Raw genomic sequence first — 12,535 nt, forward strand, 5'->3', positions numbered from 1 at the left:
GTCTGTCGTACTGCAGGTTCGTCTGACCTCTCTGAAGTCAAAGACACCCATTGCTTTCAGAAATCCATTATCCATTACTAACACAATACATCATGCTGAACAGCTCACAGGCGGCGATCTTCCTCCAAACGTCACTGTATTGTACCAGTAATTATCTGATGTAAAGAGACAACACCGTATAATGTACCGGATAAGTTATGTTTTCCCATCGTGACAGGGTAAAAGGCAAACTTATGTGAAAGGCGACAATTATGGTGATCAGTTTGTCAGACTAAAACATACGATGGTGTATTAGGGCCATTGTAGGTTAAAAAAAAACTTACAGAGCCAGAGAAGATAGGTAATATTCTGAGCAAAAACTCTGAATTTCTGATATTAGAGTCTTAAATTTATGAGGAAAAAACTTGGATATTCTTTGAGATTATAAAGTCATAAATAAAAAAAAAACTAAATCTGAAATGCTCTGAAAATTCAACACAAATTTACGAGAAGAAATCATATATAAGTTGGTTCACTTCATATGTCTAGACAAGGACGGTGAACTTTCAAAAAGCAATCTAATAATTATGTTTATTTATCGAGTTATTCCAAGGATTTACAGTAGTATTGTACTCTCAAGTGACGGATTACAAAAAAGCTGGTCAAAATCAAGACAACATAGGTCGAGATATACAGTATTGAGTTTTAGTCCCTTGTAGTTAAACTCTAAAAACATTTCCCATGATGCCACCAACAGCATCATGGGAAATGAGAGAGGCAATGAAAGAGATGCTGGATGGGAGACTGAGCTACAGGAGCTAGTGAAACAACAGCTAAGCCCAGAGGTGACGTCAGGACTTCAGCTCTTTATTATGTGAGCAAAACAGCATCGGAGTCATAGATTCTTAATAACAAATGTGCTGATTGTGCACCATTGCTGCTGTATTACTTTTCACCTCGATGGTCAGATTGAGCCTGATATAGCCTTCCTCAGCACACGGGTCAATGTATTTCCCCCCTGTCAAATTCCTGTCTCTAAGCAGGATTAGCATCCACTATTGGAGACCACCCCATTCGCCTCGGAGACGCGCAGGCTTTGTGATGGTGTGTATGTTATTGTATACCGAGGCAGAGCCGTTACATGTCGACTCAGCCTCCAGTCCTGTGTAAAGTCTCAACAGCTCCCGTTGCAGTATTGACTTGGAGTTGGAAGCTCCTGCACAAGACTTTACCTGGCTATTCTCGGCTCCCAATAATAAAACACATGGGTCAGCTGAAAAGCTTTTGAGGACAGATGGGGTCAAGTCAGCTCAGGTCCTGGATGCCTGCAAGTTTCCCCAACACTTTCTCACCCCAACTAGTTTGGGGAAGAGCACAAATAACTGTAGAGTGGCAGACTGAGAAAATGGTTTAGATTGTCTGTTTTTCTTTTGGTTCTGCTGATTCTGATCTGTATGTCCAAAAAGCAAACATCCCTTTTATAATATAAGAGTTACAAGCAATCGGACTTGTGGACCTGAGACCTGGACCCGAGTCAGACCCAAGACACAAAAGTGAGGACTTGAGATATTAGTACCACCTGTGATTTTCCTACCATAACAAGTCAAACTGTCTGCTGTGAAAAAAGGTCTAAGACGCAGAATACGCTGGCCAAAGACATTGTACAGTAGGTGCTAATTTTGAATACAAATTTAAAAACAAAAAACAGCTAATATTTAAGCATGAAAGTTCATTCTTGACTTTGAAAATAATAGTTTGACAAAATGATCCCAGCCTAATGTCCTTACTAGCTTTTTCCAGTGTTTTCAACCGTTTGACTGGATGGAGTTTGCTCAGTTGTCATGGAGATGGATGTCTTGCCATGCAAACACAGTAGTTGTTATGACTTTTAAGATCAAATATATAATACTATAGTGTTTTAGATACTATGATATACTCTATATAATACTTTAGATACTATTTCCAAGGTTACTGATCTTTTATACTTTACTCTTAGCCAAGGCAGGTTACAAATTCCTATGGATTACTGTAAATAACAACTGCGCTGGCATGCCAACAGAAAGCTGGATTCTTGCGATGTCACGAGATCACGCGAGAATTGCGGGATCAAATGTAACACGAAAATCCATCTTGTCAGGCAGCTCCTGAAGAGGTTAGCGGAGATGCTGCAATAGCATCAGATATATCAGAACCGGAGAGTATTTCTACATTGAAAGAAGAGCAAAGAACGGCACTGAACGAGTAAAGTAGGCCGATGTCTTTGCCTTCAGTTAGTTCTGCTTTCGTTAGTTTGATTGACAGATGGTTCTGCCAATCACATGCCAAGTATTTTTTGAAAGTGCCTCAGATGGTTCTGCGAAACAAACCATCTGGTGGGTCAGGTTATGTCAACAGAACGGTCTTCATGACAACTGAGCAAATACCGATCACTGATGAAGACCATGTGATACGGTTAAAAAGAGAAAGACCTTTGTTGGGATTGTTTTGTCAAAGCTCTTGCTTAGATAATAACGTGTTTCTGCTTGCGTATTCGTAACGCTACAATTTATTAGGCATTTATCGCACGATCTGACATGCCCCGAAATTTATATTCTACAAGCGGACACATATTGCGATTTTAAGATTCTATCAGAACCGCCTTGCACAGCGTGACAGGTGCAACAAACCTGCAAAATTGCTGCTACAGCAATTTGTTCTAGGGGCCTTTACTTCACTTGACTTCAGACTTGAAGGCACAAACATTCAAGTCTCAAGTTCTGACCTATTAAAATCCCAGATCATGAATAAATGAATAGGAGAGCAACAGGAACGCCTTGCATAGCTGCATACCGTGTGAATTTATTATTAGGACTATGCATGGATTTCAGTTATGCAGCAAACACTATGAATACAGCTTTGAGAGAAAACTGTTCAAATGCTGTGTCAATTTTTAAGATCAGCATTTCAAGAATTTCAAATTTACTTGCAATTTGTTTATGGAGACCTGTGACTTGACCCGAATCTGTCCACAAGGATTTGAGACTTGGCTCGGACTTGTCTTGAATGACTTGAGACTAGTCCTTGACATGCTCCAGAGGAGTGAAAAAGAGACTCTACTAGTAACTACATTATGTAAAAATCATCATCTCACCAATGTGGTACAGCCCGATCCAGTCGGTAGCATCCACTTCCTCCTTGATGTCCCAGGATATGACGAGGTTCTGGCCGCGGTTCAGCGTGTACTCCAGAGTGGACGCCGTTAGCGAGGACCTGCTGTGGGAGGTCACCAGGTCTGTGTCACTGTTAGCCCGCGGAAGCCCGATGGGGCTGTTGATAACGGAGGCGGTGTCGGCGACAGCCCCGCCCCTCTCCGCCAGAGTTCGCAGGTTCTCCGGGCTGAGGGTGTGTCGGAGGTGGGGGCTGCGCCTTCGTGGAGCTGCCACGTGTTCACGGCCCGCCACCGTGAGGTTGGGTGGATTGTGGGAACGGGTCTTGGGCGCCAGAACCGCCGTGGCGAGGGAAGGACGCATGTTGTGCGATTGGTAGAGACAGTAAGAGAAGTGAAAACAGTTGAGGAGGCCCGAGAAGAGGCAGAGATGGTAGGAGACTTCTTATCGATTGGGCTGGTCGTCAAAATGAAGACGCATTTTACTGATTGGACTCAGCTTAAACCCCTCACGTCTAAACGACGAGAGCTGGTCTGAAGAGGATGGAAACATGTGGGAGCTTCAGAAATAATGCGTCGATTCCTTCTCCACAGAGGCTCCTGTTATCGGCCCGTCTGGTCCTCGGATCATAACAGAACTGTTGAAGTAGAAGATATCCAACAACAGTCAGATTCTTTGCCACTTTCATTTCATGTTATCCAACGGCGAGGGGAATCTAAAGATGGGGAAAAAGAGGAGAGAGAGAGACGGAGAAAAACGGTAAGCTACTAAATTGCTCTCACACAACAAAAGCAATGATTGCATGCAGAGAGTTGCAATCAACAAATGACTGAACAAGCATTAGTCACCACGGGGGTTGTTTGCTGTCAAAGAACCTGTCACCAACACAAATAACCCAGCACAACCATTTCACTCCATCCTTTATTCCACTGACACCCCTTATAATGAACAAGAACATGGAAGTGAGGAGGGCTTCTGTGCACAACTCCTCTTATTATTATTATTACTCACTTTGATTGAGTTTTTTGTTGCTTACTTGTGTCAGAATAGTAAGGATTAAACACTACGCACTATTTACTTCTTTGAATGATTAATGAAACACTTAATAAGAGAGTATATAATGCTCTTATTGGTGGTACAAACAGAACTTCCCACTGTGGAGAAGAGTAGACTGAAATGATCTAATTTGAAATCCATTATATGTGACCATTGGAAAAATACATATTTAAATCATCCCAATAGCCCCCCCCCACACACACACACACACACACACACCTTCTGTCTCAAACACAAACATACACAAACACACGTCTCTGCAACTGGGTTTCTATGGTTTCTGTCAGTATTAGCTGCCTTAGTAAAAACAGAGAAAGGAGACAAGCATCTGTATCTGCCTCCCAGGAAGCTCTTCAATCAGCAAATGCCAGTTTGGGAACTGTCTGGGGAGTGCTGTCAGAGTCTCAACCAGAGCCATTTTGTTTTTAAAGGAAGGATGGCTTGTGACTTCAGAATCTAGCCAAAGGCAGCTGATTTTAGACGGGGAGACGGAGGAGCAGAGTTTGTTTTTTTCCAACGGAGAATAGGTTTGGTAATATTCAGCTAATATGTTCCTGGTGCAGTCACTGGAAAACCATGTGGGCTGTAGTCTGAGCTAAGCCTGATATCTTTGGCATTTTAAATGCGTATACGTCTCAAAAGCTGAGCCATTCAGTGATGCTCTGAAACCATTTCTTCCTCTGCAGGCCTCAGTGTGTGGTCTACACTGTACGCATCACTGTATTTAATGAACGCATTTGGATTCAAATAAGCAAAACTGAAAACCAAAGCCAGACTTCATTCCAGTTCAAATGACTGAACAGAGAACTGTCACTGACAGTTTATTCTCCCTCTTCTATTTTGATATTAAAGGAATGGATCGGCATTTTGGAAAAGCTTATTCGCTTTATTGCAGAGAGTTAGATGACAAGATCAATACCGTTCTCCTATCAGTATGGTAAATATGAAGATATTATAACCAGCAGCCAGTTAGCTAAGCTTAGCATAAAGAGTGGAAACAGGAGAAAACAGTTAGCCTGGATCTGTCCAAAGGTAGAAAAAAATCAGACTTCCACTACCTCTAAAGCTCATACTTTACTGAAGTCTGAATACCTCTTTTGTTTAATCTGTGCAAAAATCAACTGTGGCTGGGTGCAGGGACGTTGTTTACATTTTGGCAAATTGGCACCATTAAATTAAAAGTATGCAGAATTATGACTTAGGAATTAGGAATGATCAGAGATAATGACATCTTTATAAAGTGTAAGTCACAATGAATCTAAAAATATGTTTATAATGTCTGTGTGTTGAAATTTAACTGAGTTATGACTCCAAGAAGGAGTGCCATATATATATATATATATATATATATATATATCAGAATCTATTGGTCTTGTTGCAGCGAGGTCATTTTGTGTCTCCTGCAATGATTGAGACTATGAACACGGGATCTCGTCTGCACAAAATAGATCCTCAGATGGTAAGAAAATGATGACCTGTCGGTGGATTATTATTATTTGTTTTGACGGCGAGGTTTCTTTTGTTTATTTCTATATTTCAACACAAATTTGTTGTTCACAATGCAGCATTATCAGGGAAAAAATAGGGTGCGTCCTCTTGACGCGTTCCTAGCATTCACTTTGGTATTACAGTAATTTCTGTTCATAACTTTATTAATATGCATCCCTCCACTACACCCACCTTTGTCTGCATCATCTATAAAAGTGACAAAAAGGACAAATTATAGGCTGGTGTAAATGCTTCATGGTAGGTAAAAAAAAAACACGAGCAACTGCTGTTGTGGATGTCTCATCTAGTCAGTTATATCATATTTCCACTGTCTTACTTTCTTTACAGTTAACAGCTCACAGGTCAATTGTGTGTGAATATGACTGTGGAAATTCTTTACCATGCAAAGATTGAAAATAATTTCAAAAGGGATTCATATGCAGTAACTTGTATGACAAATTGTTTAATATACTGTATATATTGCTGCTGAGCTTCTGAATCAATTCACTTTGCATTTTGAACGGACTGCACAGAGATGATGAACTGGCCTCTGTGCTGATGTATGTGGACTGGCTGTGTTTCCGGATAACCCAGGCCTTATATTGAAATAAGATCTGCTGCATTTGACATGGGGGGGAAAGCCTGGACGTCCCTGACTCGACAAGATTACCAGAGCGCGGCTCTGGTACACGCACACACACACACACACACACACACACACACACACCGCATACAGGGATTTATGACAGAATAAAACCTTCATCACAGATGCAGGAATACGTAAATCCTGCTCACGTGTGCTCATGGCCTCAAACGCAGTCATGCAGTGCCAGCAAGGGAGGAGCCATTTCCACAAAGAAGCAGAAGCTTACTCGGTTGAAGAAGGAACTAAAATAAGTGTATATGTAACTGCTGAGTAGTTATGTAAGTGTTCCTGTGGTCTTAAGCGCCCACCCCCCTGTGTTTGCCAGGCATTGTCTAACCCTGATGCGGAGTGGGAGACGCCGCGGCTGCACCCGTCCCACTCAAAGCAGAGGGGATGAGGAATCTGTCTACCAGACCAAAACATGACCTCGGGAGGGGGGCATTGAACAATCTGGACTCGCTCTAGTGCTTTTCCTTCTAAAAGACTGCCATTTCCCATCATAATCCCAATTCCACTGCTCTGCACATGCTTTGACCTGATGCGGGATTAGTGATTGATTCACAGGAAATAGACACAGATGAACAAAGTGATATGAGTATCCAAAAATCTAATTCTAACCATTCTCTGGGATGGTGTTAAATTTGTCGTCCCGTCTCGCAAAGAGTCACTTGAGTACTGTTCTGTTATTCGGCACCAACTACTTTGTACTCTGCACCACTGTGCAGTGAATATTAAAAGGAGGCACATCTGCAGCAGAGGATCTGATGGAGCATGGCAGGATGTGCATGGATTGTTGCTTTCTTATATCGTGTCATTTCTTCAGAGAGCATTCAGGATGGCATAGAGGATTTCTAGGTATTTGGGAATTACAACAATGTCATTCTTTGTGACAGCTGAATGCAGAGGCTGAGGAAGTCTGTGTTGTTTAGTGTCCCATGTGACAGTCATGACTGACAGGCACCGTCGTAGCAATACGGCTGCACACCTCCCCTCACACACCTCATGCCAAGAGGAAGAAGATGTGCTGAATCCTCACAATCACAGGCACCTCTGCTCTACTGTCTCAATGTGTCCTTTACTACTGCAATGATTACTTAATTAATCTAGAGTTGATCAACAGACTACTAAATAATAGAAGGAGACAATTCATTATTTTGATTAATCATATAAAGGAAAAAAACACATCAGTGAGCCACAGTGTTGCCCTGGGTGACACGTTCCTTCATTACCATGAACACACACACACACACACACACACACACACACACACACACACACACACACACACACACTAGAGTCAATCCCATGCACACCATCCTGCTGCCCCAAATACTCACTAGAACACCAATTGTGTAATAATCTGTGGCTGTAAATAGTCCCCAACAAATGCACCGTTTCTACCTGTTTCCTGTTTGAGTAAAGTTTGCTAAAAACTACAGTGTCCAGCTGTTTTAGGGAAATACTGAGCATTAAGTATATATTAATGATCCATGTTTAAAGATTTACATCTCCAGTATGAAGGTACATTTCATGAAGCAAAAATGCAAACTAGGGCTGTCAAAGTTAACGCGTATTCGTTTTAACGCCACTAATTTCTTTAACTCATTAACGCAATCTTCTGGAAGTTGTTGCGGGCTCAGTTTTAAAGCTAGAATGAAGATACTGGCATCATATGAATCTAGAAAAACTAAGGAATCCATGTCATACTAGCTACTAACTGTCATGGCCATTTTCAAAGGGGTCCCTTGACCTCTGACCTCGAGATATGTGAATGAAAATGGGTTCTCTGGGTACCCACGAGTCTCCCCTTTACAGACAGGCCCACTTTATGATAATCACATGCAGTTTGGGGCAAGTCATAGTCAAGTCAGCACACTGACACACTGACAGCTGTTGTTGCCTGTAGGGCTGCAGTTTGCCATGTTATGATTTGAGCATATTTTTATGCTAAATGCAGTACCTGTGAGGGTTTATGGACAATATTTGTTATTGTTTTATGTTGTTAATTGATTTCCAATAATAAATATATACATACATTTGCATAAAGCAGCATATTTGCCCACTCCCATGTTGATAAGAGTATTAAATACTTGACAAATCTGCCTTTAAGGTTAATTTGCTTTTATTTAATTAAATATTTGTATCCATTGTCAGCCCTAATGCCTTTGCTGGTTTTAGCTCTTGACAACAAAATAGTTTCCAACTTGTCAGTGTTTTATAATGTTTGGTATGAATATCTTTGTGTTTTGAGCTGTCAGTTTCACAAAACAGGCTATTTGTATACATGTTGCCTACATAAATAACCTTCGGCACTAGGGAATTGTGATGGGTATATTTCAGGAATTTCATGGTAACAATGAAGAAAATAATCATTAAAACAATTGCATTACTATTGTTATTATTATTATGTGTGTGTGTGTGGGGGTGGGGGGATGTCTGAATGTGTGTAAGCACTAGTGTGTGTATTATCATATATTACATAATCCGTGTAGTTGTATGTGGGTGTGTGTATGTATTGTATATGTGTATATGCTATGGTATTTATTTAGAGGAATTACCTTGGTCATGATATGACAATGGTGTGTCTAGATCTGTGGCCAGGGGCCAGATCCCCAGATACTGTATGTATTTATGTACTGTATATGTTAACTTAAAAGTTTTTATATCTTGTATATATTATTTGTCTCAATAAAAAAAACGAGAAAATAGTCAAGAGATTAATGAATAATTAATAATCATTAGTTGTGTTTTTGCCAACTGGATATATGTTGTGAGCTGTAGGTGCTGTGAGGTCAGTAAAGGGATTCCTCCTCCTCACACTCGCTTTCTCACTGTTCCTCTTCGGCTGTGTGTGTGTGTGTGTGTGTGTGTGTGTTTTGGTGTCAGCAGGAGGAGGGACCCCTCTGTGCCCCTGTGGAGGTGACTGCTGCACTTTACAGCCTGACAGAACGGGCACCTTGGGGAGCTGGCGCGCACACACACACAAGGTGAGGTCTTATTGTGCCTCACTGACACATAATGTTAAGAACCAAACACAAAACCAGCACAAAGAAGCATCACACTCTAAAACGAATGCACCGTCCCTCGACAAAACCATACACTCTTTTCTGCGCTTATACAAACAGTTTTTCTGACTCAGAGGATGAAAATACACTCTCTTCACAAACTGCCTCCTTGCAGGGCTCCAACGTGATCCTAAAGGTGGGTGAAGACTGAGCGGTCCACCTGATTACAACTCACTGCAGCGAGGCCTCGCTGGAGGATGCAGCTTTGTGAGTCATTCTGAGAGAACACAGGCTACAAGTTTGGTGCCAGAGTGTTACCACTTCTCAGAAAAAGTGCTGCCATGTCCCGCTCAGGGTATTTCTCTAAACACATCGCCCTGGGAGCACATGTCTGGGATGAGTCACTCCTCAGGAGGTATCCCTCCATGACAGGCTTCGGCGTGTTGAAAATGGCATTTACGCCAGAGGACTGATTGATATCGCCCTCTCCAAGTTTAGAACCCTGACCTTTCTATAAATGGGAAAGTGGGTTGTGTATGGATTTATGAAAGGCATAAAAACTATATACAGACATACACAAAATTATACAAATGGATCTGCTAGAGGCCTTTGAGCAGGTTGTGCAGCAAGTGCACATTGTACAGACCCACATATCTATACTTTAAATTCAAGTGGAGACTCCAAAGTTTCCAAAAATACCTAATATCACAGGCTGAATTATGGGGAAATGTATATCAAATGATGCACAAAATATGTAGAATATTCCTATTTGGAGCGAAATGATTACAAGACACATAACCACAACGTTGCTGGTTCGATTCCAGCCGGGGACCTTTGTTGTATGTCATACCCCTCTTTCTCCCCCCAATTTCCGGTCTGCCTCTACTGTCAACTGTCAAAAAGGAATATTTCCACTTGATGGAAGCCGTAAAAAACATGAGCTGAGCAACAACCGGCAGATACACAAGATTCAATACTATGGAATAAATGTTTTTAACAACCTTAAAACTACTACGAGGAACTTTCATTTTGTGTTGATTTTGGCGGTCCCTGTGGACAAAAGCGGTAGTGTTTCCGAGCACCAAATTCCCTTAAAAAAAACCTCTCATTTTACTGCAGCAGGGTCTGACAGTTTGCCTAGCGCAGTTCTGGTTCTACCGTGCCCCCCTTCCCTCCCAGCGGGGACTGCCGTAGCAGCGAGGTAAAGCTCTGCTCCTGGCCGGAAGTGGAGCCATTGTTAAGAGGCGCGGAGCTCTCCAGCTCCCGCCGGAGCTCCGACTGGTCAAAGGTGGCATCGAAGCCAGATATGAGTCTGCCCGCTGGAGGCCCCACTGGAGGCCCCGCTGGAGGCCCCGCTGGAGGCCCCGCTGAAGGAGTTTCCGGTGAACCTGTATGATATCGTATGATTTTGTGCGGAATCCAACCCGGTGACACCGATGACAAGCATTGAAGGGCCAGTGTGTAGGATCTGGCGGCATCTAGCGTCAATATTGCAGATTTCAACCATCTGAAACTTCTCCCGTATGCCAAGTGTTTTAGGAGAACTACGGCGGCCGATGCGAAAACCTGAAAATGCGGATATCCCTATCTAGAGCCAGTGTTTGGTTTGTCCGTTCTGGGCTACTGTAGAAACATGGCGGCTGGCTCCGTGATGAGGACCCGCTCCGTGTGTAGATATATATGGCTCATTCTAAGGTAACGAAAACACAACGATTCATATCTTCATTATTCACTAAAGAAAACATACTTATTAATATTATATTCCATTTTTGCCAATAGATCCCCTTAAATGTTACACACTGTTCCTTTAAGAATAACTATATAGAAATAGCCGATATTCTCGATGATGGTCTTGTTTGCTTATGTAAGTCACATAGAGGCATTAGTATTAAACTGAGATTGTTTCATAGCCAGTTAAAAGTTCCTCACAGTAAATTTAAGGGGAAATAAAAGGGGGAAACTGGATGATAAAGGGTTAATGATGGATTAATAATGACCTACAGAGGAGCGCCTGCAGAGGAGTGCAGCATTCCAATCTGCCTCTATTCTGTCAAATAAAGGTGAAAATACAAAAAAAAGAAAGCAATTAAATCATGAAGCAGACAGTGACATCACTGCAGGATGACACAACCTCTATGTCCCTCTCCCATTTTAACTCCTGACTCATTGGCTAATTGAATTTGTAACAAATGCTTTACAGCCTGTGCAGTCAGTGCAGCCTGGTCACCTGACTCAATAAGGACACGTTTTTGATTTGATAATCAATCGTTTTCTTACCACATCACTACACTAAACCATTACATTCCACAAAGTACAAGCAGTGCCACAACTCTCTCTAAAACAGACTGGATGCTGGTGAATTAAGGGTGCATAAAGGGCTGGGTATCATTTGAAATGTTTTGATACTATAGTTTCAGTATCAACAGCAAAATAAAACCCTCTGTTCGCCGTACCTTTGAGAAATATATACGTTTTTTTTCTACAAAAGCCTTTTTTCATTGCAAAAATAAGCCAAAACAACAGTTATGTGTTGTCTAAACTCCAGGGGTGTAAGAAAATATAGAAAAAATCTAATATCGCAATATTATGTTTTGTGATACTGTATTGATTCTCAAAATCATTTTTCATTTATATGAAAAGATGAACTCAGTCAACATTTTATTTAATTTGCAAAGAGATGCACGCTCTCAAAGTAGTGCTATGATGTTGGATGTTACAGTCATGGATGTATACAGAGAATTGGATACAGCGTTGGAGGCGGGCTCCCATTCATTCCTATGAGAGTTGCTCAGTAGCGCATGAAGCCAAAATGGCTTGACTGCCGACTGGAAAAGTACCCGGATCATCCGGTGATCTTCCGCATCCATTGGGCACATAGAGCAGGCGCAGTAGCGTGCTACTAGTGCATTTTACAACTTTTAGGACCTAATGATTTAAATAAGGGCTATTCAAGTGTTCGTACTGGGAAGCTAATTTACCTAAAAAAAACAATTATCCGCTGATTTACAGATGTCTCTTTCCCAATGTAAGTCTATGGGAAAAAGTATATTTGGGAGCAATGGCATCACGTGACAGACACGGAAGTTGTAGTACCACCGTTTGGCCACTATACGAAAATTTGCTCCAAAGCCTACAGTGACTGCAAATGCAGATCCCACTGTTGTGATTGCATAAAAATGTAAACTTTTTTACTCAGATCTTACGCATATGGTGGT

General features: G+C 41.7%; 1 protein-coding gene across 3 annotated transcripts in view; it reads right to left on the reverse strand.

The window, feature by feature from the left end:
• The window catches only part of hecw2a (HECT, C2 and WW domain containing E3 ubiquitin protein ligase 2a), a 49,202-nt gene that overhangs the window by 29,724 nt on the left and 6,943 nt on the right, over positions 1-12,535 (reverse strand). For all 3 annotated transcript variants that reach the window (XM_074658437.1, XM_074658439.1, XM_074658438.1), the window contains one exon: positions 3,110-3,840. In XM_074658437.1, coding sequence (XP_074514538.1) covers positions 3,110-3,488 — 379 coding nt within the window. In that variant the 5' untranslated portion in view covers positions 3,489-3,840. The remainder of the gene's footprint in view (positions 1-3,109; positions 3,841-12,535) is intronic.

The sequence above is a fragment of the Sebastes fasciatus genome, chromosome 14 (assembly GCF_043250625.1).
Source record: "Sebastes fasciatus isolate fSebFas1 chromosome 14, fSebFas1.pri, whole genome shotgun sequence".
Lineage (NCBI taxonomy): Eukaryota > Metazoa > Chordata > Actinopteri > Perciformes > Sebastidae > Sebastes > Sebastes fasciatus.